Genomic DNA, 26,517 nt, shown 5'->3' on the forward strand with positions numbered 1-26,517 from the left:
AGCCTTTATTGATTTCAAGGAACATCTATCTTGAGTCTCTGGCAGCAGAGTCTGAGAGGCTGGTACTAGGTTGAGCACGTTTGTGGCAAGAAGACGGCAGAAAAGCTGTCTGAGCCTGGGAGGAGCAGAACTGGGCTTAAGGGGGCTTCCCCTGAGGACACTGGGGACCAGGAGGACACCCGAGTATCTCGAGCAGCAGCTGGTGTCACAGAGCCATCTCCTCCTCCCCTTCACAAGCTCACCCTCAGGCCTTTGGACCTCCCACTTAGAGACTACTTCCTTTCCAGCCCAGAACCTGGGTGCTTCTCCCAAGGGAATGAAATTCCCTTTGATCCAGTGCTTCCAAACCAGGGCAAACATCTCACCTGCAAACACCTGCCACTTTCTCGTCTAGGAAGCCCTTCTCACCTCTCTCAAACATTTTGTACTCAGGGTAGTCTCTCCTGATCACTCCCTCCTGGGTTAGGCGGAAGCTCTGCTGGGAGCCTCCTGTGGGGGTCCCCTCGCACTCAGTCGTTGATTTGTTTGTTTTGACGTCTGTCTCCCCCAAGGGCTGGCCCTAGTTCTGGGGTGTGACTCATACCTGGGTAGACAGCACAGTGCCCAGTGCTCAAAAAATCTGCCAAAAACGAAACAGGATAGATTAGCGAATTCAAAGTGGGGGCACCCAGCTCCTGTAGGACCCCTCCCCCCATGCAGTACTGCCCATCTGTCCCCACTGGCAGCTCCAGCGTCGCTCCCCAGCCTGTGGTCAGATGGGGGTCATGCTGGGTGCAGACGCGTGTCTCTTGTCGTCGCCAGAGTCGGAGCCCAGCTCCCCAGCCTCCACCAGCTTGTGGTGGCAGCGGCAGGTGGAGGCCCGGCTGGTGGAGGATGGGAGGCTGTGGCCCTTTGGGGGCTTGTTCCTGGCTATGCCTCGCAGGACCCTGTGGAAGATGAGGTAGCAGATCTCGCAGATGGTGAGCACGATGCAGACGGCAGAGGCACCCACCATGAAGTAGGTGAAGACCTTCTTCTCGGTGGGCCGCGCGATGTAGCAGTCCACGACGTTGGGGCAGGGCGCCACGTTGGCACACTGCACCAGGCGTGGCATGCCAAAGCCATGCCAGAGCGTGTGCAGCACGTAGAGGAAGAGGAATTCGATGAGGAGCTTGAAGATGAGGCTGAACAAGTAGGTCCACCACAGGCCGCCGTGCTTCTTGCCGGCGTTGGCGTACAGCTTGGCGCACTGGTCCCCGTGCTTCTGGCGGTGCCGGCGCTCGCGCTCCTCCCGGTAGGCCACGTGCAGGATGACCAGCAGCGAGGGGCACGTGACGAAGATGAGCTGCAGGGCCCAGAGGCGGATGTTGGAAATGGGGAAGAAGTTGTCGTAGCAGACGTTGGTGCAGCCGGGCTGCTTGGTGTTGCAGTCGAAGTCCTTCTGCTCGTCCCCCCACACGCGCTCCGCGGCCACGACGTACACCAGCACGCGGAAGACGAACACCACCGACAGCCAGATGCGCCCAAATGCCGTGGAGTACTTGTTCACGCCGCTCAGGAGGGCCTGCAGCGTCTTCCAGTCCATGGTGCTTGGCGGGCGTGCCGGGGGCCGTGCCCACCTGACGGCATGCAAGGAAAAGTCCATGTTTAATGTATGGGTGACATTTAAAATTTTTTTATTATTTTAATTTTTTATTTTGTACATATATGTTATTTTGTTATATATATGTGTATATGTATATACATACACACATATATGTGTGTATATATATACATATATATACACATATATGTATGTATATATTTATGTATTTTTTCATTGTTATTTTTGAGAGACTGCAAGCAGGGGAGGGGTAGAGAGAGGGGGACAGAGGATCCGAAGCGGGCTCTGTGTTAACAGGCTGACAGCAGTGAGCCTGATGGGAGGGTGTGAACCCAGGAATCACAAGATCACCACCTGAGCTGAAGTCGGATGCTCAACAGACTGAGCCACCCAGGTGCTCCGCATAGGTAACATTTGATATGAGCATTTACCGTGTATCAGGCACTGTTCTGGGGTCTTTATGTGGATAGATGCGTTTGATCAGCCAATGACCCTTTGAGATCAGGACTATTATTCCTCCCAGGCTACGGGCAGGATACAGGCCTAGAGAGAGGCTAAGTAACCTGCCAAAAGTCACAGAGCTTGTATGCATGAAGGAAGGGAATGTGCATTTGCTGATAATAACAATGACCATTTATTGAGCATTTACTATGGGTCAGCCGAGGAGGTAAAAGCTGTGCAACACTATCTCCTTTAGTCCTTATAATGACCCCATGAGGTAAATACTATTATGCTTCTCATTTACAGATGAAGATAACCGTTGCAAAGCACTTAACACATAGTAAGTGCTCAATAAATGCTGGCCACTCATTGTGAAATCTAGAGAGGCCAAATCACTCATTTAGAACTGCAGTTGGATTCCAGGCCAGGCTGTCAGTGTGGGGGCGGGGGGGGGGGTGTGGGGGGGGGCAGGCTGTGCTCTCCACCACCTCCTACCCCTCCTCTGCTGGATGCCTGTCCCAGACCAGGTTCTTGCAACTTACTTCACTGATTCCTTGCTACCATCTTGTGAGGGTGGGGTCATGAGCCTGTAGGGGCCAAGGGCAGGCCGCCCCAAGATAGGCCACTTTGGCATGCAGATGATTTTGAGTTAAAAGCAATCAAAGCTCATCAGATTCAGGAAAAGCTCTTTATCTCTCCTTCAACTGCCTAGAAGTATTCAGATAGAGGACCTGCTCCAGGAAGAGAGCCATCACCGGAGATAACTACATTGTTATACGAACTAAGGAGGGTAGACAGAGAGGAGCCTGGCAAGGCCTGTTTGATCAAAGTCCTCTACATCCCATTGTTTCTGAGTGGCCCAGCAAACATTTGTTTACCAAATATTTACTCATTTTCATCCTTGGTGAATTGTATTTCTTCCCTTTGAAGTCCCAGACCCCTATTCCCTTCTCTTTAGTTCAGGAGGGCATATATACCTCCTTTTACCTGTCTTTGGAATTTCCACATCCATGTGGATTCCCCATTCACATGAAATTAAATTAGATTTTCTCTTGTTTATCTGTCTCTAATTTCATTCTTAGTCCAGCTAGCAGGACTAGTCCAGGTAGTCCAGGTAGAAGGGCAGAGGATCTTCTTGCTCCCTGGCAAGCCCATTCTGCAGAGGGGAAACTGAGGTCCAGAGAGGAGAAATAACCTCCTCAAGGTCTCCCAGTCAGTAGGTGGTGACGTTGGGAGAACAACTCAGGTTGGGGGTGAGTGGGGGATGGTAGGTGGTTTGGCTCCTGGCACACCAGATCCAGGGAAAATCTAGAGACAATCCCTCTCCCTGTGCCAGAGCCTGGGGGAGCCCCAACCACCCCAGCCATTCTGGATGCCAGGGTTCCGTGGTGGGGAGACATACTTTGTTCAGGCCCCAGAACCACCCATCTTCCTCCCAGTCCTGGGATGACTCAGAGGGTGTGGAGGGGTGGGTCTGCCTGAGTACATCTAGTATCTGCCTGCTGCCATGGGTGTGGGAACATGTGTCTCCATGTGCATGTGTGGGCCTGTGTGCACATGTGGGCGCTCCTGGAGCACACGATGCCCCTCTGAGCATGCATGATGCCTGTGGGTCCAAATCTTGCAGGGCCGTCTCTCACCCCTCTACTGCTACCACCTTGCTCCAAACCACCATCACTCTTGCTGGTATTATTGCCAGGGCCTCCTCGCTGGCCTTTCGGCATCTGTTCCTGGGCCCCTAGAATCCACTAACTTGGACCGTGTCACTCCCTTGTTTAAAACTTTCTACTAGCTTCACATTACGCTTAGGATGAAACCCCAGATTTTACATTCTTGCCCTCCTCTCCTACATTCTCACCCTGCCTCTCTCTGCTTCAGCCACATGGGGAGAGTTGGGGACTCTGCAATTATTCCTGCTGCCAGGAATGCTCTTTCTCCAGAACCTTGCATGGCTGGGTCCTTCTCATAGCTGAGGACTCCCCAGATTACCCTGGGTCTGGGAGCCCTGCCCTCCCAGTCACTCTGCTCCTGTCTCCTTTATTTTCCTCCTCGAATTTAATCACCATTTGAAATTAAAGTATTTGTTATTTTTTGGTTCTTATTTATTGTCTGTCTCCCCCGCTAGAATATCAGCGCTGTTTTGCTTACTGAGTTATATTTAGTGCCTAGTGTTTGGCACACAGTAGGTACTCAGTAAGTGCTGGGTGATAAAGAAATGCATGCTGACTTCTCAGAGAGGCAGCTTGGAGGGAAGGGCTGTGAGGTGGGGGCAGGTAGGTAGCCTGCAGAACAATCTGGACAAGGTAGCTTGGGGGAAGGACTTCCGGGCTCTGGCCAGAGGGAGAAGGCACATTTGCTTCTCAACACCTCAGCTCTTCTGATGCCTCTTCTCCAGGGATCTCCAACAGCATGGTGTGACTGCAGAAGACCCCATCCCTGCAGACCCTCTTCTCCCCCACGTGCTCCTCTGAGACCTGGCCTTATGGGGACGAGCAGAGAAATGTGCACTGAGCATGGAGTCACATCTGGATTCCAGCCTCAGCTCTGCCCCTTACTAGCCAGGTGACTTCCAAGAATCCCTTAATAGTTTTGACCTCCGTTCCTTATCTCTAAAGGGAAAGAATTCCTACTTTCTTGAGCTGTTGTAAGAATCTTAAGATCATTCCCTCCCCAGCCTGCCACTGACCTGGTGGGAGCTCAAAAAGACTGAAGTGGTGGTTGGAGCCCAGTCTGCCAGCCTTCCCGAGGAGAGGAGCCCTGTCGCCAGACACCCACCTGGGTGCAGCCCCCTTCTGGGTCCCCACCTTCCACCTTCCACCTTCCGGTCCTGTCTGTCCAGTCCCGCCCAACACACCCCAGGGACTCCACTCACCTGCAAAGAATTTCCCTCCAAGCTCAGAACTGGGACAGGTGGAGCCAGTTCTGATTACCCCAGCCGGCCACCAACACTCCCCCCCCCAACCTCACCCCCCAGCCATCCTCTTTTTCCCAGCCCGGGACCAAACTTTGCCCAACTGTCGCCACACTCTATAATGCCACTGCCGTCTCCCCCCACTCCCCTCACCCACTTTCCCTTCATCCGGGGCAGCTCGGGAGCTTGCGGACGTGGGAGGGGGGTGTCTCAGAACCTTCCAAGCCCCCTAGAGCCCCCACCTCGCCCAGAATCGAGGGGCGAGAAGGCACTGGGGGTGTTGGGGGAGACCCTTCCACCACCTCCCTTCCTTCGCTCCCCCCTCCTCAGCCGGCCCCGCCGCTGGGGGCGCCCGGGAGCGCTCGTGTCCCGCCACCCCACCCGCACACTCACCGGGAGCCCGCGTCCGGGAGCCCCGCGCGGCGGCGGAGGGGCGGGAGCCGGGCTCTGCAGTGGAGGCCAGGCGCGCGGCGGCGGCGGGCTCAGCCAGGGGGGCGGTGCGGAGGAGGGAGGGCCGGGGAGGAGCCTGGGAGCCGGCTCGGCCGCAAGGGGTCCGCGTCTAGTCCCGCTGCCACCCGCTGCCGGGGCGGCCTTCCGAGGGGCTCGTCGCTGCTCCGAGCCTCGGTTTCTTCATGTGGGAAATGGGGGCATCGGTGGCCATGGGCAGGGCTGTTGCAAAGGCTCCAATGAGATCAGGGGCGGGAGGCACTCTAAACTGTTAAGTGCTGTGGCCCAGGACAGCCTGCAATCATGACTCGCCCACACGCGTTGCCACGGCGACTGTGCCCGCGCCCTGCCGGGACCCTGCTTGGGGGCACTCTGGGGGTCTGCCCTCTTGGCACGATGAGCCTCCACGGCGGTGCCTGGCTCAGGCTCTTTGGCCTCCAAGGTGGGGAGCAGACTCTGCGTCCACATTGGAAAGGACACAGCGAGTCCTGTGCCTGGAAAGGAGATGGGGGGATCCTTTGTCCAGGGGTGAGGGCAGAGGTGGTCGCCTGGAGTTAGGACAAGGGGCGGATTCTGTGCGAGGGGGTCGGATGTTGGGGCGAGAGCGCCCTTGCCCTAGAGACTGCGGAAGGAGGCGGGCCTGCAGCTGGGCTGGGCTCTGGGGACAAAGAGGCTTTGTCTTATTTATTAGTGTGTGGTGACAAGGAGCTTTCCCAGCCTTGTTGGAGAAACCCCAGCGTTTCTGGCCTCCCTGGGAGCCCTGGGGTCTTAGTCACCTTGGGGCTGAGGCCTCGCTGTCTCCATAGAGATGGAGACATAGAGATGGTGTGGTTAACACAAGGGTGACTGTACATGGGATTTCCCCAGGACTGTACGGGTTCGCCACCTGTGGTCCAGTGTAATTCACATCCTCCCCTTACTCTCAAGAGTGCCCCCAAACCTGGGAAGATCTATTACACGGTCACCCTACCGACTACTCATTTCGATAGAGGCTAACCCTGCATTGCGTGTTCAGAGACATCTTTGTGCCAGACATGGCTGGCAGACTTTATTTCATCCTCACAGTGGGGAGGAAGGTGTGACCCTTCCCACTGAGGTACAGAGAGGTTAGGTGACTTACCCAGGGTCATACAGATGCTAAGCAGCAGAGCCAGCTCTGGAGGTCTCAGCCTTGTGGTTTCTGGATGGGGCAAAGCCACAGGGCAGAGGCCGTCTTTTACTCACTGGGTCATGGCCCCTGAACATCACTGCTGAGACCCCATGCCGGGTGGTCTCGGTGCTTCTGTGTATGTGCCAGTGTTGGGGGATGTGTGAACATGAGAGCATCCTGTGAGGGTCCACGACTTTGCCATCTGCTCCCTGCGGCCTGTTGCTCTCCAGCATCTCAGAGCAAACCTGCTCCCCACTTCCTTCCCTCCTAGTCGCTCTTCAACCCATTTGAACAACGTTTCCATCCCGATACTGTGTCACAAAGGCAGCCCTGTCAAGGTCACCGCGGATTTCCATGATGCTAAATCCAACAGTCGTGTCTCCATCCCCACCCTCCTGGACCTACAGAAGCACCTGACACAGAGGGTGACCACTGCCTCCTTCTCAGAACGCTTTCTTCCCTGGGTTTCCTTGATACCACACTCCCAGTTTTCTTGCACCTTGGAGGCCACATGCTGGTGTCCAGGGTGGGCATGTCCCAGGCTCTAGCCTCTTCTCTCCCGGGTGAACTCATCCAGTCTGGGGGCTTTCAATACTATCCAGCAGTGAGGAGTCCCACACTTGTGGTGCTACTCCTGACTTCTCCCCGAACCCCAGATTATGTGACCAGGGCTGCCCACATGACCACCAGGTTTCCAGTTACTTGTTTCTCCTTCCTGAGATCAGCTATGCATCTTCGACTATATAGATACTCTTCTTTTGATATTTACCCAATGTGGGTATGCTATGCACATGGTTCTGTGCATAGAACAGCTAAATAGTACGTGTACTATCATGTATTTAATCAGTCACATACTGATGAAACGTAAGGCTGCTTCCAATCATATATTTCCTACTTTCTATTATAAACACCATTGCAATAAATATGCTTGGACAAACATCATTTAACACATTTTAAAATTAGGTCCATAGGATACATTCTTAGAAGTGGAATTTTTGGGGTAAAGTTGTATGCTCATTTTTAAATTTTTATAGATAATGCCAAATCCTCTCCATAGATGTATCAGTTTATGCTGCCACCAGACGTGAGTGCTTGCGTCCCTGTGTCCTTGCTAATGTAGAGCATTATCAAACTGTATGATCTTTGCCAGTGGTATCTCATTATACTTCTATTTTGCATTTCTCTTATTATGATTGAGGATGAGCATCATTTGATATACTTAACATCCATTTTGTTTGTTTTTCTGTGAACTGTCCTTTGCCTTTGCCCATTTTTTTTTTTTAATGTTTATTTATTTTGAGAGAGAGAGGGCAGGGGTGGGGGGGTGGGGGGAGAATCCCAAGCTGGCTGACACTGTCAGCACAGAGCCCAATGCGGGGCTTGATCTCATGAACTGGGAGATCATGACCTGAGCCAAAATCAAGAGTCAGATGGTTAGCCAACTGAGCCACCCAGGTGCTCCTGCCTTTGCCCATTTTTCTAGTGGATGGTTGCCTTTTAAATTATTGATTTCTTAGGGGCTCTTTATATATTAAAGCAATAAGCCCTCTATGATACAAATAAAAAAGATACCGTCCCTGGTTACACACTTGTATTTTTGACTTTGAATATGGAATTTTTGCCATACAGAATTAAAATATTTTTTATGCAGTCACATGTATCCATCTTATCTTTTTGGTTTCTGGGTTTGGTCATAATTAGAAATGCCTTCCCTAGCCTGAGAACTGAAAAAGTTTTCCTCCCATGGTTTCTCCTAGCTAAGGTAATGCTTTCATCATGTAAATCAGATGTCACTCACCTATGAAAACCTCGCAGTGACTTACCATTACTTTTATACTAACACCCACTCTCCTGACATTGGACTACAAAGCACCAAACGACCTGGTCCTGCTTTGTCTCCTATCCCACATCTCCTTGGTCACTCTTCTCCAGTCACACCGGCTTTCATTCTGCTCCACAAACACACCACATTCAGTCCAGCCTCCTGGCCTTTGCATGGATGCCTGGCCCTCTGCCCGGACTGCTTTTCACTCATCACCTTCTGAAAGAGGTATTCCCTGGGCACCCCATCTGAAGTCACCTCATCCACTTCCTCTGCAGTGTCGCTTCAGAACGTTCCCTGACATTCTAAGAGAGCAGCGGGCTTGCCAGTAGCACTCCTGCTGCTTCTCCAGAATGCAGACACTCAGTTGTTGTTTGCAAAGTAAATGCTGGGTGCACAGAAAGTTATGTGTGGGGACTGTCTGGTAAGTGCGATTGGGTAGCTGTGTGTTAAGGGGGGGGGGTATGGGGAATATGGATGTATGGTTGGTGGTGTGGTTGTGAACGGGTATGATTGCAGAGGTGGCTGGGAGGCTTTTGTGAGGTTGTGTGCATGTGTGGTTGTCTGTGAGGTGGCGTGTGGCAGGGTCTGTGTGTGGTCGGGTTATTCTGCTCTGGTGACCAGGTGATTTTTTTGCCGAGCTCTCCTTATCATTCGGACCTTGCCAGATGCTGCCCCTCCCTCCTGACATCAGGCAGTGTCTCCAACAACTGGCCTCTGCTTTTTCTGGAGGGATCTGGACAAGTCCCCATTCCAGAAAGAGGCTGTGAGGCCCTGCCGTCCCACTTCCAAGTCCTGCTCCCTGAGCAGGGGAATGTGTGGGAGGCCATGTAGGCCAGCCCCCTGCCTCAGGGCAAGACTGTGTTGTAGCAGGGCTTGGAAGCTGCCCCAGCCACCCACACTCCCTTCAGGGTCTACACCTGTTCTCTGGGGGTGGCGGGCCCTAAGCCTGGCACTGTGCTTCTTCTGGCCCAGGCCTTGGCAGGGGCTGGTTTTGTTCCAGGCCTCCCCCAGTGTCTGAAACTCTGCCCAGGCCTCAGGTAGGGGCTTCCCTCTCTGGCTGAGGGTTTCCTTGCATTTGTGTATGTGCGGCAGGGGCTCTTTCTTCCCTTGAGCAGAGTGGGGCAGGCAGAACCAGCTGGGAAGCAGGTCAGGTGGAAGAATGGGGGCTTTCCAGCCATGCTGCAGCATGCCTGGGGCTGTGGGTAGGAAGGAAGAGATGTCCCAGGATCCAGGCTAGAATACTGCTTTCCTTCCAAGACACTGGGACTTACTTGGAACTTGTGCCCACACAGCTTTTATCGTCAAATGGAGGTAACGCCTGGCTTTTCTGAGTTGCTGGCAAGCTTCAAGATTCCACATGTGTTCTGAATCCCACCCCTTCTCACCTGCCCCGGACCTCCCTCCTTTCTTTCTCCTCCATCTTCTCCCTTCTGCTCTTTACTGGATCTTTCCCTTTACAATAAATGTGCTGGTAGTCCTTTGTCTTAAAAAACAAACATACCTCCCTCACTCCCTTCTTCCAGCATCTGCCTCGTTTCTTTCCATTCCTCTGTAGTAAAACTCCTCAAAAGAATCGTCTTGATGCATCATCTCCATTTGTTCCCTCCGTCCCCTCTTGAAGTCACTCTAACCGTCCCTGGTTCATCACATTCCACCTGAACCCTCTTGCCCGGCTTCCCACAGCTAAGGCTCTGCATTCCCGGCAGGAATTTGGTCCCTAGGATGTCACACTCTACTGACTTTTTTTCCTTTCTGGTTTTTCTTTCTCTGTCTCCTTTGCTGGGTCCTCCAGATCTCCTTGACGTTGAAGTATTGAGGTGCCCTGGGGCTCAGTCCTAGGCTCTGTCTCTCCTCTGGCCCCACTCCTTCTCCTGGCAGTGCCATTCAGTCTCAGGGCTTAAAATATCAGAATTAGGCTGACAACTCCTAGATACTTATTTATATCCAGCCAGACCAGCCCCCTGAACTCTGGGCTCATGTGCATAGCCGCCCGTCCACCTCTCCTATCAGTGTCTAGTAAGTATCGCAGACTCACCTTGTCCCCAACCTAACTCCTTCCTTTAGTAGGATTGTCAGATTTAGGGACAAAGCAAACAAGTAAACGCCCCCCTCTCTTAAGTAAAACCATACCCCGAATCATGTGCTCAGTTAAAATTGAATTTTAGATTGTACACGGGACTTCCTTATACTAAAAGACACTTATCTATTCTTTTTTTGAAATTAAAATTTAGCTGGGTGTCCTGTGTTTTACCTGGCAACCTGCTCCTTACATCCCTCTCCATCCTTCTTACTTACTCTTCCAGTAAATGGCAATGTTACTCATCTACTTGTTAAGGCCCCAAACTTAAGAGTCATTGTTTATTCCTTTTATTCATACCCCATGTTCAGTGCCACAGAATCATTTTGGTGCTACTCTCAAAATATTTTCAAGGTCTGGTTGCTTCTCACAGATTCTGTTAAGGTTATCCTGGTAACATCAAACCCACGGCTTGTTTCTTTCCTGGATTATTGCAGTAGCCTCATAACGGATCGCCCTGCTTTGTCCTTGCCCCCATTCATCCATCGCTGACGCAGCCACCAAGGGGATTGTGCCCCCTCTTTTCCCTAAAGCACTGCTCAGGCTTCCTGCTCACTCAGAGTGACAGCCAGGGGTATCAGGATGGCCTGTGTGAGGTGGTCCTTCTCAGGCCTCACCTGAGGGCTCTGGCCTTGTTTTCCATGGCCCTCAGCTCTCCTGCTGCCCAGCCTGTTGACTTCTTTGCTGTGCATGGGTCTGCATAGGGTCTTTCCCAGCCTCAGGGCCTGCGTGCTTGCTTTTCTCTGTGCCGGGTGCTGCCTTGCCTTCCCTGGCCTCCCCATCTAGAACCGGCCTTTCCCTCCCCACACTCTCTCTCCTGCTTAAATTTTCTCCTTAGCAACTATGATCACGTCACATATTTTATATTTTGCATATTCTTCTTGTTAATTGTCTCTCCCATCACTAGAAGCTGTGAGGACAGCTATTTTTTTTTCGTCTGTTGTGTCCACTGGTGTATCCTCAGTGCCTAAAATGGTGCTTGGCACTTTGTAGACAAAGTACTTGCCAAACGAGTAAATACATGCACACAATAAACCCCCATTCCAGGCCAGCACAGAGCAGGTGTTTGATCAGTTCTCTTCTTCAATTTTTTTTAAAAGTAGGCTTCACACCCAGTGCAGAGCCCAATGCAGGGCCTGAAATCACAACTCCAAGATCATGACCTGAGCTGAGATCAAGAGTCAGATGTCCAACCGACTGAGCCACCCAGGCGCCCCTCACCAGTTTCCTTTTAGCTTAGCGTCCCAGCTACCTATCCTCTAGAAGTCCCTCCCTGGCCACCTGCCTCCTCCAGGAAGCCCTCACTGATTAAGCCTCATCTCTTTCCCCTCCTTCCTGCTACTAGGCTCAAACACCTGGTACTTAAGGGGCAGGTGGGCTGTCTGTCTGTCTGTCTGAGTTGGTCTGTCTTCACCCAGCCTCTGCTCTCCTTCTGGATGAGGAAGGAGTCTGCTTGGGCTGTCCTTTGAGCTGCAAAGGTGTGGGCTCATGAAGCCAGCCTGGGGTGAGATGTGTGCCAGATGCCTGAAATCAGCCTGCCACCTGCAGTGTGGGAGCTTCTGGAGCCTTGATTCTGGGTTGAGGAGGTGATGGGCCCTGGGCCTCAGGAAGTAGAGCCTAGACTGGGCCTGGGCTGCAGGGCTGTGGTTCCTGAACTCGCTGTTTCTATGAACTGGGGAGGTCCTGACATAGGCACCTGAGTAGATGGTTTGCCATTGGCCGACGTGGGAAGCACAAGAAAGAAAGCAGGTTGGGAGAAGCAGAAAAAAAAAAAAAAAAAAAAAAAAAAAAAAAAAAGATAGGCTCATTGTATCTGGAGCTGGCTAAATGACATGTGTGTTTGATGATATTCCGGTGCAGTCATCTTGACAAGGCCATGAGAGTGTTCAGACATGACTTGTAAACCCCCCATTTTTATGATTCAGGTGAGCATCAGACAGTGTCACTCCAACCCTGAGCCTCACTTCATGCCCAACACAGCCCATCCCAGATCCTTGGGGGTGGGGTGTGGCTCAGCACTGGTTGTTCACACAACCAAATTTTCCTCTGCATCCAAATGCCCTGCTGGGGTGTCCGTGGAACACACGTGTGTAGATGTGCAAGAGGCATCTGGATGCATGGGACAGGGACAGGAAAGAGAAGAACAAGGGGTGCCCTCATGCACTGCTGGTGCCAGTGTGAAATGGTGCAGCTGCTGTGGAAGACAGATTGGCAGTGCCTCCAAAAGAATGCAGGATGACCATATGACCCAGCAAGTCCACACCTAGGTAAAGGCCAAGAAGAGCTGAAAAGAGGGACTCAGATTCAGATATGGGTGGTCATAGCAGCACCATTCACAATAGCCAAGACAAATGCTGGGAACAACCCAAATGTCCATCAAAAGGAAGAACGGACAAACAAAAAGGTGTTACGTCCATACAGTAGAGTATTATTCAGCCATACGAAGGAGTCATGTCTGATACATGCTTCAGTATGGATGAATCTTGAGGACAATATGCCAACTGAAATAAGCCAGACACAAAAGGACAAATATTGTATGATCTCTGGGATGTCTAGAATAGGTAAATCCATAGACAGTAGTCGTTAGAGGCTACCAAGGGCTGGGTGGAGGAGTGAGTGGGGGTTATTAATTAGTGAGTACAGAGTTTTTGTTAGGGAGAATTAAAGTTTATTTATTTATTTAGAGCACGCATATACATGTAAGCAGGGGAGGGAGGGAGGGAGGGAGAGAGAGAGAGAGAGAGAGAGAGAGAGAGAGAGAGAGAGAATCCCAAGCAGGCTTCATGCTGTTGGCACAGAGTCTGACACAGGGCTCAGTCTCACAAATGGGAAGATCATGATCTGAGCTGAAATCAAGAGTCAGACGCTTAACTACCTAAACCGTCCAGGTGCCCCTGTTAGGGGTAATTAGAAAGTTCTGGAAATAGTGGTGATGGTTGTATGTTATTAATGAAATTAACTCTACTGAATTGTGTGCTTAAAAATGGTTAAAATGGAAGTTTCACGTATATCTTATCACAATAGAAATATTAAGAAAAATGAGGACTATGAGGGAAAAATAGGAGATGAGGAAATAATCTGTAAGCAGATACAGATTTGGAGTCAGCAGTGTCCAGATGGTGACGAAGGACATGATAAAGGAGGAGCTCACTCAGGGAGGGAGTGGAGCCTGAGGGGAGCAAACAGCTTGGGAAGAGCCCTGAGGACCACCCCAATGGGGGACGTTGAAGGAGATTGAGGGGGTATGACTGGAGCATCAGGAAAACTGAAGAAGCCTGAGTGTATTAGTCAGTGCTCTTGCTTGCAAATGACAGAAATCTGACTTGAATTAGTTTGGGCACTTGATTGCTTTGTAGAAACACGAGGAGGGGAGGGATGTATTGGAGCCCCAGAAGCACTCAGTAGAGCCAGGTCTGGCTATGTAGAGCCTCTCCAGCTGGCCTCACCTCTGCTCCTCTCTGACCGTTGGCTTCTCTCCATGTGTTGATGGGCTTTTGCACATGGTTTTGCTCATGGTCATGGGCTCTGAGCTCACACTTTCCCAAGTTTCCCTTAGGAAAGACTCAAATAATCTGGGGAAGAACCCCGAGTGGTCCCACCTGGAACACACATCCACCCTGAAGTCGAGAGGCCCGGTGGCACGCCTGGCAGTCGCCTTTAGCTCCCCCTTGGAGAAGGCCCGGGTGGACAGAACGTACAAGGTGTCTGTGATACGGGAAGAGGTACAATGAGGGAGGGCTGTTTACCCTATTAAATGGCTCCTGGCTCAAGGAATGGTAGTGCCCATTGGACTTGGTGACAAAGGAATCTTAGGTACCCTTGGCAAGGGCAGGGTGGTTTGAGTGGGGTGATGGAGCAGAGACTGATCATAGCTGGTGGGAGGGAGTGGGAGATGAGGAAGTCAGGGTGGTGAGTGTAGACCTGTTTTAGGATGCACAGTTGCAAAAGCCAAGAGAGAGATAAGGAGATGCTTGTGGGAGACATGGGGTCAAGGAAGGGTTTTGTTTTGATTTTTGGATGGGAGAGGTGTGAGCCTGCTTAAGTGCCAGGAGAGCCAGGAGAGAGCTAGAGGTTGAAGAAATAAGAAGGCAGGAAGGGGTGGGAGAGAGGAGTCCTCAGCATAGGGTGTGGGGGTGGGGGTTTTAAAGCGTTAACGGGAGTGGGCTCACCCCTTTTACTGTGCTGGGGGAAAGGAGGGAGGGCGACTGGTCTGGTGGCAGTCAATAGGACAGCATTCTTGGATAGCTTTTGCTTTCTCTGAGACGTGGGATAAAGATAAGATAGAACTGGCTAGAGGGTTCGAGGAAAGTGGAGAAGGCTGAGAAGGCCAAACGCCACCATGAATGACGCAGACAGACGAAAGCAGGGAAGAACGAGGGCTGTCAGGTGGGGCTGGAGAACGCGGATTTGCAGTGACCTCACTCTGGTTGGCTGTTGGGTTCACTGGAGCAGAGCCCAGCACAGGGTGCAACCATGGGAAAGCACTGTTGGACTGATCTGGGCCTGGAGTCCTGCTAGATAGGAGGGACAGAAGGACGATGGGGAAATTGGTAGGACAGCAGTTCATTCCAGTCATTATCTCATTATTACTCTTTTACTGTATCAGCAAATACTTCTTACCCTTTTACTTTATGCCAGGCATGATGCAGGGCCTGAGGATACACTGACAAACCAGATGGGTACTGTTCTGGCTCTCAGGGAGACTGCAGTCTAGAGGGGAGGACAGACACCAGTCTAAGAGCTCTCATGTGAGGGTGGTGCGAGAGACTCTGGATCCCAATCCTAGGCTCGATTCAGAAGGAAGTGAATGTAGGAGGGGCTAGCAGATTGGGAGGTCATGGGGTCAGGTCTGGAGGTGCCTCTCAGGTCCCCTGTCGATCTGTTGAATAAACATGGGCAGATGTTGAGGGAGGAGCTAAGCGAGAGGGCGGTGGGGAGGCTGTGGTAAGAGACGGGGGTGACCTGCACCTGTCTCCCCACTTCTTCCTTCCCTCCTGTTACAGTAGCCGATGTGCCTCCATCTGGGCTCTGCATCCCATTCCCTCTGGCTCTAGGGGGACCTTGACCTCCTTTCTTGTGTACTGGATTCATTTCATCATTATTTAAATATTCCCAAGTCTCTTAAACCGTAACAAAAGGAAAAAATTGACTGCTCCCATCCTTTTGCGACGAACACCCTTTCATTTTCTTTTCTTCTCCCAGCCACCATTTTCCAACCAGTTGTTCACGGTTGCTATCTCCATTTACTTGGCCCTCACTATCCCCTCACTTCACTGGGACCTGGTTTCCTCACCCTATTCTCTACAGATGGGTACCAGATGGGCACCCCATTCTCTACAGATGGGCTCCTGCCATGGGTACCAGTGACCATCTATGTTAATTGAATGAACACTTCTCAGTCTTTATCCACTTTGACCCAAGACAATGTTTGGCCCTGATGATCATTTCTTTTTCTCTAGAGACTCCTCTTCTAGAAGTTCTACAAACTTCTTTAGAACAATCATCTCTTAGCTTCTGTGACATCACCTTCCTCCTCTGTGACATCATACTTCCTTGGCTTCTGTGATATCAATTTACCCTGCAGTCCCCTTTGCTGGCTTTCCCCCCCTTCTCTTTGGCTTCTAAGCCTCCATCCTAGGACATCTTCTCATTTCTCCCCCCGCAGGCTCTGTACAGTATTAGCCACCCTCACAGCTTGAGTTACCACCTACCATAAGCCCAGATATATGATAACTCCAAGTAAAAAGCAACCCCCTAGGGTCTCCTGGGTGGCTCAGTTGGTTAAACCTTTGACTCTTGGTTTCAGCTCAGGTTATGATCTCATGGTTCATGGGATCGAGCCCCGCATCGGGCTCTGTGCCGACAAGGCAGAGCCTGCTTGGGATTCTGTCTCCCTCTCTCTCTGCCCCTTCTCTGCTTGTGCTCTCTCTCTCTCTCTCTCTCTCTCTCTCTCTCTCTCTCTCAAAATAAACATTAAAAAAACAAAAGCAACCCTCTATATTCCCAGTGAGGGGACCCTCTAAAAAGTTGGGGGCTTATATGGACACATAAACTTTTTAGTGTGACCAAAATAATAATTTACTTAACTTAACTTGCTACCTATATATTTTTTTCTTTCCAAGTTTTCATTTAAATCCTAGTTAGCTAACATACAGTGTGAATCTAGTTTCAGGTATAGATTTTAGTGATTTAACACTTTCATATAATACCTGGTGCTCATCACAAGTGCATTTCTTAATTTTTTTTTTTACATTTTTATTTTATTTTTGATAGAGAGAGACAGAGCACAAGTGGGGGAGGGGCAGAGAGAGACGGAGACACAGAATCCAAAGCAGGCTCCAGGCTCTGAGCTGTCAGCACAGAGCCCCACGTGGGGCTTGAACTCACAAACTGCAAGATCATGACCTGAGCCGAAGTCAGACGCTCAACCGACTGAGCCACCCAGGCGCCCCACAAGTGCATTTCTTAATCCCCATCACTTATTTCTCCTATTTCTGGACCCCGCTCCCCTCTGGTAACCATCAGTTTGTTCTCTATAGTTAAGAGTCTGTTTCTTGATTTGTCTCTCTTTTCCTGCCCCCCTACCACTATGTTCATTTGTTTTGTTTCTTAAGTTCCACATATGAGTGAAATCATATATATGGTATTTGTCTTTCTCTGACTTATTTCACTTAGCATAATATTCTCTAGAGTTTGCAACCTGTTTTTAAAATCACATTATAGGGGCGCCTGGGTGGCTCAGTCGGTTAAGCGTCCGACTTCGGCTCAGGTCATAATCTCGCGGTCCGTGAGTTCGAGCCCCGTGTTGGGCCCTGTGCTGACAGCTTGGAGCCTGGAGCCTGTTTCAGATTCTGTGTCTCCCTCTCTCTGCCCCTCCCCCGTTCATGCTCTGTCTCTCTCTGTCTCAAAAATCAATAAACGTTAAAAAAAAAATTAAAAAAAATCACATTATATAGAACAATGTAGTAAACCTATTATTTTTTTCTCCCCTGAATAGTTTATGAAGCAATTTTCTTTAAACTTTGAACATTTTTCTGTAACACCTGGGTTAATAGTCATTAGAGTTTTGTTTGTTATCATTAACCTTTTACAAAACACACAAACTTTATTTTTGTCCCAGTTCTTTGTGAAATAGTGCTTTTTAAGTCTGTGAATGATACCGAGAACTTTATTCTCTCCACAAAACCCGGTTGCGTAATATTAGGTTGTATGACTTAAAAAAAAAATCATCTGGTAGGTGTGTATATGTCATCTCCTTAACACAACCACTTTTTTTTATTGTTCTTAATGTGGTTTTGTTTTGTTTTTTTAAGGGCCTGCCTAGGAAGAAAATATTTGCAATTGGAAGGTCATACCACTGGGAGTAATGATGGAATCTGTGTGAAATGTCTTTGCCTCCATTTTTTCTGATTCTACCCAGTGACCTCTGTGGATATCCAAGACTTCATTGATTGGGGTTATTTCAGGCTAATGAGTTTCCCCCAAAGAGCATTCTGTTTTTCAAAATGCAGTAATTGAGAGCATGCCCCACAATGTGAGAGACTTGGTAAGGACTTGGATATAAAACAAATCCTTCCTACCTGGGGGATAATTTTGGAACAAAATCTTTTTTTTTAATGTTTATTTATTTATTTTTGAGAGAGAGAGAGAGAGAGAGAGAGAGAGAGAGAGAGAGAGAATTTCAAGCAGGCTCTGCCCTGTCAGCACAGAGCCTGACGTGGGGCTTGATCTCATGAACCATGAGATCGTGACCTGAACCAAAGTCGGATGCTCAACTGACTGAGCCACCCAGATGCCCCAAGAATGGTTAATTTTCATTTTTATGGCCATTATGGAAGCCACTTGGAGGGTTTTAAGCAAGGGGGTGACTTGACTCATCTTGGTTGAAATATCTCTCAGGCTGTCATATGCAGAAGGAACAGCAGAGGAGTGAGAGAGGAGGGGTCCAGCTGCTGCAGGTATCCAGATGTTCAGTGAGGTGGCTTGGCCTGGGATGGAAGCACTTGGAGATGGTCTGAAGGGAATAGACTTTGAACTTAGAATTATATCCACTGTGATTTGCTAATGGTGTGGATATCATTGTGAAGAAAGAGGCATGTAGGTTTTTGAACTCAGCAGCTGGGTGAGTGGGGATCTCCTCTTCCAAGGTGGGAAGACTGGGAGAGAACATAAATCTGTTCTCTGTTAGTAGGATCAGGAGTTCTGTTTTGGAGGACTGAAAGGAAGTGTTGGATATATGAGTCCAACACTCATGGGAGTGGTTAGGTGGGAACATATAAATGTGGGAGCCATTGGTTTATAGATGGTTTTTATAGATGGTACTGGACAAGATCACAGAGGGGAAACGAGGGTAGAGAACTGGGCCCTAAGGCACCCTGCATTTAGAGACCAGCAAGAGGAAGAAGAAGCATCGGTGGAGCTCAAGGAGGGCCCCTCAATGTGGTGGGAGGAAAGCCAGGACAGGGTGCTTCCTGGCAGCCAAAGGAAGATGGTGTTTGAGGAGGGAGCTCTCAGTGGCCGTATGTTGCTGGGGGAGTAAGATGAGATTGAAGAACCAACCACCGGATTTGGCAGCTCGTTGGCCATTGGTGAACTTGGGAAGAACAGTTCTGACTAGAATGAGTAAATGTGATGAGGAGGTGGAGACAGCAAGTATAGACCACCTTTAGAGAGTTTTGTTTTTTGCAAAAGGGGTGGTAGCTGGAGAAGGATGTGATGTCAAGAGGGAATGACAGAAAGAGAGAGGACAACGTTATAGCATTTTTACAGAATTGTGAGGCAATAGCTGTGGAGCACAGTCCAGAGGGGTGAGAGGTGAGGGGTCCAGTGTCCAAGAGGAGGGGGTATCAGGAGCAGGGGCGCTCATCCGTGTCACAGGGGAGAAGGCAGAGTGAAGGGGCGCATAATGCTTGCCTGTCAGCTGAGGAGGTTTAGGCGAAAGGGGGCAAGAGGAGAAGGTATGATATAGTCATCTCGGAGACTAGGGTTAAAGTTTTAGGAAAACGTAGACTTGCCTGAGGTGCTGAGTGCCCACTGGAGCTTTGTACTCAGAAGTTTCCACTGAAACCAGTCAGTGCAGTTGTATTATTCTCCAGGTGCTCTGGAATGGGTGCCACATGCAGAGCTGGTTTTAACTGGGGTTTGTCTTGCCTGGTGAGTGACTATAGCAGCAGGCAATGGCAAGGGAGAGCAGGACACATCTATGAGGGGCCCACAGAGTCTAAGCTGGGAAAAGAGGGGAGGGAGGACATAAAGGGCTGATGATGGATGGTGAAACAGTAGATGTGGCAGAGGGAGCGCTGGAGCGGGAAGCAGAGTGGGTGAGCTAGGAGATGATGCAGCTCTTGTTAAGACAAGGCATATGTGGGTGACTAAAGATGGAGGGGAACAAGGAAGTCAAAGCATGGCGAGGTAGGTGTTAGATGTGGTCACCAGAAATGGTAATACGCATAGCCTTAGAGAGAGAGAAGGTGATCCAGGGGCTAAGCTGGTCCAGGAATAAGAGGAGATGACCAAGATATCTTATTTGTCTCCCCAACTCAATGTGTCTGCAACTGAAGTTATCACTATGTCCCTCAAACCTGCCTCTCCCCTGGGGAAATGGCACCACCACCCTGAGAAGAAACCTGGGCGTCACTACGGTTCCTCTCTCCCTGATCCGCACACCCACTCAAATCACCCAATTGATCTGATTCTATCTCGTAAATCTTTCTTAAATCCAGCAACTTCTTTACACCCCCAATGCACACACCCTTGTTGAGGCCATTGTTGTTTGTCACTTGGACTATTGCATCAGTTTCCAAATAAGTAGCCCTGCCTTGGCCCTTCCGCACATTAACCAGAGACACTGCACATGAGATCATCTCACCTCTGTGCTGAGTCTCTCCAGTGACTTTTCATTGTCCTGAGGATGAAGTCTAAAATCCTTAACAGGGCTTTACCATGAAACCTCTGCATGATGTAGCCCTTGCCTACTTGGGCCTGACTCTTACTGCCAGCCCCCTCACTGGGCTCCAGCCCTTCTGGGTTACTTCCTGTCCTGGTCACCCTGTCCTTGATCTTCCCTCCATGCCTTTCTCATGTTGTCCCTTCACCTGGCATCCCCTCCTTGCTCTGCTTGGCAAAATCCTCTTCTTTCTCTAGGTGTGAGCTTCAGAAGTCTCAGGGAAGCCTTTCCTGAATCCTTGGATGTTGGATCCCCTTCCCCCTCCTCCCTCCCCCCTCCCCTCAGCACCCTGTGCACTCCAGGATGCTAAGAGCTGTTCTCTTCATGGGATATAACCTCCATGAGATTAGGGACTGTGTCTGATCCTTGGCACCTAGCGTGGGGCTTGTCACGTAAAAGTGAACAATAAATATTTGTTGGCTTGAATCAAGTGGGAGATTCTAGAGGTGGAGTAGTACTGGGTGAAGACAAAGTCTGGGGTGTGGTCCTGTGAGTGGGTAGCTAAATGGAACAGAGGAGGAGGTCATGAGAGACACCGAGGGCATGGAATGAAAAGGACAGAGTGACGCCCAGATGTTTCCGGCAGGCTTGGGCCATGAGAGAATACCCAAAGACCCTGACTTGGGTCCTCAAGTCTTCAATGAGCTAGAAGCAATGAGGTGGCAGCAATGGGGGTGGGGCAGAAGGCGGAAGAGACAGATGGCAGGGGCCTGAGCTGAGCGAAGGGAGTTCAAGAAGGGGGAGATGGGAAGGTCTGAGAGTGGTAGTGAGGGCTGTGGGGGGGCCTTGAGAGTGTGGGCAGGACTGAGAAAAAAAGTTCCATGGCTAGCAGCTCAGATGGTGTTCCACCACTGTCTGGGTCACTGGCTCAGGACTTGGGATCTCCGAGAACAGCACCTATGAACAGGGCTGCCACAGGAGTAGTCAGGTCCCAGGATGCACTCACCATATGCTGGCAGAAACTGGAATGGGGAATCTGGAATCTCAGAGGGATATGGCTATGGCTGGTGGGGGCTTCATTGGTCTGAGAAGCATGGGGCCATCTGGTTCTGAACTGGTTGAGAGCATCAGCCTGCTTTCTGGGATCAGGTGGCCACAGCTCTGGTCTGGATTGGAGGTAGAGCCACCCTTATTTCCTGGGGCAGGAGTTCAGTGGATGGTATTGGTACCCTGCCCATGTCCCCTTTGCTGGGGGACAACCATTCCCCAGCTGCTGTGAATATAGGGCACTCGTGGCTTCTAGCTGTCCCTGGAGAATTGACCTTGATTGAATAGGAACCGCCTACCCCTTCCTGTCAGCCCTGCTGCCCATGGGGTTGCCTGAAGCCAATGACTGACTGGTATGGGAGTTCCAAAGCTTGATGCCCTTTCTCACTGGGACAACTCAGAGATGGGATTTATGATCCAAAGGCCCCTCACCCCACAGGGATCAGGCCAAGGCTATTTCCCTGAGCCCATACCCAGCTCAGTTTGCTCCCCTCCCTAGCCTGCTTCTCTTGCTCCTTCCACCACATGCAAACAAATTCTTGATGTTGGTTCTGTTTCCAGGGACTCTGACCTAAGAAGTGACTCCTGATCTTGTCCCGTAATTGGGCGTGGGGCACAGAGGCTCTCTATGGACCACTAGAGACACAGCCCAGCTAGGTGGGCCCTCTCCAGGCCAGTTTCCTTAACTATAAATGAAATCTTTAGGCTAGATTTAGTTAAAACAGCAACAATAATGGAATCTATAAGCAAATGAGAGGACACTTATCTGTGCTTCCTGGGCTAGGTGTGGTGAAGGATTCAGATAAACAAGACAGGTCTCTTCCGCCAGGCAGCTCATAGCCCATTTACTCATTTACCAAACATTTATTAAAGGTAGCTGGGGACCTGGGTGAGTCAGCGTCCTGCCCGTGAAGGGCTCACAGACTGATGGGCAAAGGCAAAGGCACAGGCTAGTTTTAAGGTTTTGAACTGTGGGGTTCAAGGAAGCATCCCAGGGGAGATTGGAAGCGTATTCTAGGCAGAAGGAATACATATGTGAAGGCATGAGGCATGACACAGCATGATATGTCTGGTTGGGGACCCATGAGCCCTTTGGTATTATTGGTGGGAACAAGGGAGGAGGAAGCAGGGGTGACACTGGGGAGGCCAGCAGGGGCCAGGTTGAGGGCAATGGAGGGTAGTGGCAGTAGTGGAAGAATTTTTAAAGCAGGAAGAATGCCAGAGTCAGGTTCGTATATAGAAGGACTACTCTGTCCCCATGGTGGAAGGGTGGTGGGAAAGGAAGGACAGATTCAGGAGACATTTAGGGTTGGAGTTAGCAGGATGAACTGCACTGGCACTGGCTTGTGGGGTGTGAGAGGCTGGGAGACGGGGAGGGCATGAGGGTGTCAGGCCAGCTCCTGGCTGGGACAACTGGGTGGCTGGGGTGCCATTCATGGTCAGGGAGTTGGTGTTGTGTGAGGACGTTAGGTGTGGTCAGCATGGGAGCTGCTGACTGGAGGAGGCCTGGGGGCCTCCCGGAGGGTTGTTCCCCTGGGCCGTTGGTGGGGGGCTCTGGCTCTGAGGCAGGTCCATACTGGAGGTGTGATTTGGGGAGGGGTCAAGGTCTGAGTGGTGGGATGGGGTGGGAGGATGAGGAAATGTGTGTCTGGTGAAGAGAGGGGGATTTCCTCAGACTGGAGGCTCTGGGAGGGACCCTGTAGCTCCAATAGGTCCGTGGCCTGTGGGGATATCCCTACAGACTCCCCATCCTGGGCTCACTCTCAGCACCTTCCCCTCCCTCCCAGCCTTCCCCTGATACCCTCAGGGAGACTCTCTCTCTGAGGAGTGTGATGGGCAGGGTGAGGGAGGCTGGAATGGGGGAGGGTCCGAGGCCTCCTGAACCATGCACATTCACTGCAGGGGCTCCCACTGAGAACTGACCTGTGCTGGGCCCAGGGTCTCCTGGGGTCCCACTCCTCCTGCCTTGGCCAGCTGGTTGCAGAGTCCAGAGACCCCTGGAGCCACCTCTTGGCATTCCAACCACGTTCTGGGGGCACACTCTGTGTGTGTATGTGTGGCATATGTTGTGTGGTGCATGTGAGTGTGTGTGGTGTGGTGGTGTGTGTGTGTGGTGCATCGATGACCTTGGATCTGAGGTTCTGGGGTGCAGGCACCCACTGAGTGGTTGTGGCTCCTCTCTGAAGTCCATGGTGAACCGCCCTGACACTTCTACCCGCCACTCCCCACCTGGTCTACAAAATACTGGGAAAATCACATTTATTAAGGTTTTGACATACCCCATTGCCATATACAAAATCCCCACCAGCCGTCAACCTCCCTCCCCCGGGGCTCAGGACCTAGAGACCAAGCTGCTCTCCAGCACTGGCTCATGGGGGTGCTTCCTGAGCCCCACAACCGTCTTCCTCACCTGCCCTGCTGCAGAAAAGAGGCCACTGCCCTGCAGTGGCCTTAGGGAACAGACCATGGACCCGGTGGTCCCAGCCGCCAACCTCACAGGTTATGGAAACCCACCTGCATCCAACGTGGCCGACCCGGCCTTCATTAGGACAGAGTTCCCATCTTGGGGGTGCTCTCTCTGGGAGAGGACATATGGGGGGCACGTATCGGGCAGGTGATCCCGGCGCGGAGACCGCTGGCGCTTTGGGCTGAAGGTCTCCAGGCACCTCTTGCCCACCAGGTAGACGACCTCACTGAGGTTGAGCAGGATGCAGATCACAGCTGTGGCCACCATGAAGTAGGTGAAGACCTTCTTCTCCGTGGGCCGGGAGATGTAGCAGTCCACAGTGTGGGGGCAAGGGGACTCGGAGCAGGCCACCACCCGGGGCATGTCGTAGTCCTGGTAGAGGCGGTGGAAGATGTAGAGGAAGGCAGAGTCGACGGCAGCCTTGAAAACGAGACTCAGCAAGTACGTCCACCAGAGCCCGCCCCGCTTCTTGCTGGGGTTGTCGTACAGGGACGGGGCGTTGGGGCCGTGCTTCAGGCGGTGCTTCCGCTCCCGCTCCTGGCGGTAGGCGACGTGCATGACCACGAGCAGCGAGGGGCAGGTGACCAGGATGAGCTGCAGGGCCCAGAGGCGCACGTGGGACACGGGGAAGAACTCGTCGTAGCAGACGTTGGGGCAGCCTGGCTGCTTGGTGTTGCAGACGAAGTCCTTCTGCTCGTCGTCCCACACCTCCTCCGCGGCCACCACGTACACCAGCACGCGGAAGATGAACACCACCGACAGCCAGATGCGGCCTAGCGCCGTGGAGTACTTGTTGACCCCGCTCAGGAGGCCCTGCAGGGACGCCCAGTTCATGCTGACTGTGTCCTTGCTTCCTCACGTGGACGGTCTACACCGCGAGTGCCCACTCCGGGGTGGGGGCCACGAGGCCTGGGAGAGCCTGGAAATGGGTGCCCTTTATTGAAGGTGCGATTGGCAAAACCCTTTCAGAACCACCTTGTCATCACGTCCTCACCTGCAATGACTTGGTGGTGGTGGTGGTGGGGGGGTAGTGATGGCTGTTATCCCCATTTCATGGAGTGGGGGGGTGGGCAGTGGGTAAACTAAGGCCTAGACAGCCACCTACCCAAGGCCTCCCCCTGCTGGAAATGGTGGAGCTGGTCTTGAACTCCCGTCTTCCAGCTCCAAAATCAGGGGATGTTTTATTCTACAGGGTAATGGATAAACGTGAAAGGTAATCATCTTCCATGGATGTGCCTGCCAACTTCTTTGACCCCAAGTTTCTGTGGATAGCATGACTTCTACAGAAACAGGAAGAAGGTGCAGGTTGGATGATTTGCCCTCCTGCCAGCTGCTGGGGCTCGACAGGGGCAGGGGACGAGGGGTGTGTATCATTATCCTCCAGCTTCTAATGAGCACCAACATGAGCCAGGCCCTGTGCTGGGTGTGTTCACATTGGCCTCTTTGACGAACCCCTGAGTGATAACCATCCTCACTGAGAGGCCCAGGGCATCCCCAGCCCGGACATTTCCTCCCACACTAAATAGGCTCTTTGGAGCGTGGCGGTTTGGCCCCATGCGCCTCCCCTTCCCTGCACCCGTGCGAGCGCTGACTGTCCTGACCACAGTGGGTTCCTCTGGAATTCCAACCATTTTGGCTTTAGGGAGGGCCTGGGAAAGGGACAAAGGCAGGATTCTGGCTCGGTCCACCCCTGATCATGTACTTTTTCTCAGGGACACCTGTCTTCTCTGATTGTCAGCCAGGTCTCCCATTATTCCTGGTCGGGCCTCTGTCTGATGTGCTCTGTCCTCCACACCCCCTTATCTGGAGAGCCATCAGGTTCTCTCTCCTGCCCCAGGCCCCCCCACCCCATCCCTGACTCAGACCTCACCATCTTCAGAGCTTCTGACCCTGGGACATTTTCTGAATACCCTCCTCTATCTCTCATGGCAGAATGGATCACTGGTGTTCAAATCGCCTGTTTACCTGTCTCCTGCACCAGACTGTCAGCGTCTGGAGGGCAGCCTCTACGCCTGGATCATCTATTCTCCCAGGACTCAGCACCAGGCCTGGCCCCGTGAGCACACAATAGATGTTTGCTGAACTGAGCAGAAACTCTCTCTTCCTGGTCCCTCCTTTTGTCTCTTCTCTGGTCCTCTGTCCTCCCTTTGGTCTGGCAGGATGTCCCCTCCCCTCCTTGGGGCTTCCCTGGGGTTTCTCCAGGGATCCTCTGTCCTCTTTCTTCCTCCCAGGAGCCCAGCCTGCAGCCTGAGTTCAGGAGGTTCCTCAGCCCACCTCGTCCCTGCTTCCCAGCCCCGTCTCTGGCCCGATTGGGTCCTCACCTTTCTTGGGTCTAGCAGCCACTCTCTGGTCCCTGGGCTTGTCTGTGTGCCTGAGGGCCTCCCAGAGGCAGCTTTTGTTCCTTACTCCTCTTCGGGGTGGAGCTTTCTGAGCCAATGAGCCAAGGGAGAGTGAGCGGGTGGGCCGGCGGGCGGACTTCCCCGGGCACATATTCAGAGCAAACACCTGTGTGGCTCTTCTCTCCTGGCCCACGCCTTCTCTCCAGCCTGGATGGGCATGGCTGGGTCTGGCTCCCTGGGCTGGCAGGTATGTAGGTGGAACTGTTGGAGTGGGGGAGGCAGTGCAGGAGCCTTGTATTCTTATGTCAGGGCCCAGGTCAGCCCCAACGCTGGCCCCTGTCTGTT

General features: G+C 51.7%; 2 protein-coding genes across 4 annotated transcripts; both read right to left on the reverse strand.

The window, feature by feature from the left end:
* On the reverse strand, positions 1 to 23,898 carry GJB3 (gap junction protein beta 3). Of its 3 annotated transcripts, none has more exons than XM_053897800.1 (2): positions 23,881 to 23,898; positions 1 to 1,598 (listed from the first exon to the last, which is right to left on the reverse strand). In XM_053897800.1, exon 2 carries the CDS (start codon positions 1,562 to 1,564, stop codon positions 752 to 754), a length of 813 nt encoding a protein of 270 aa, XP_053753775.1. In that variant the 5' UTR covers positions 1,565 to 1,598; positions 23,881 to 23,898; the 3' UTR covers positions 1 to 751. The 3 variants fall into 3 exon arrangements, with proteins under 3 accessions (XP_053753775.1, XP_019285431.2, XP_053753774.1); XM_019429886.2 differs by lacking the exon at positions 23,881 to 23,898 and adding an exon at positions 5,328 to 5,433; XM_053897799.1 differs by lacking the exon at positions 23,881 to 23,898 and adding an exon at positions 4,710 to 4,831.
* GJB4 (gap junction protein beta 4) lies at positions 23,609 to 26,239 on the reverse strand. Its single transcript, XM_053897807.1, has 2 exons — positions 26,155 to 26,239; positions 23,609 to 24,742 (listed from the first exon to the last, which is right to left on the reverse strand). The coding sequence occupies exon 2, from the start codon at positions 24,665 to 24,667 to the stop codon at positions 23,867 to 23,869; it is 801 nt and encodes a 266-aa protein (XP_053753782.1). The 5' UTR covers positions 24,668 to 24,742; positions 26,155 to 26,239; the 3' UTR covers positions 23,609 to 23,866.
* Positions 26,240 to 26,517: the final 278 nt, after the last annotated feature.

The sequence above is a fragment of the Panthera pardus genome, unplaced genomic scaffold (genome assembly GCF_024362965.1).
Source record: "Panthera pardus isolate Hobbes unplaced genomic scaffold, ASM2436296v1 HiC_scaffold_11, whole genome shotgun sequence".
Lineage (NCBI taxonomy): Eukaryota > Metazoa > Chordata > Mammalia > Carnivora > Felidae > Panthera > Panthera pardus.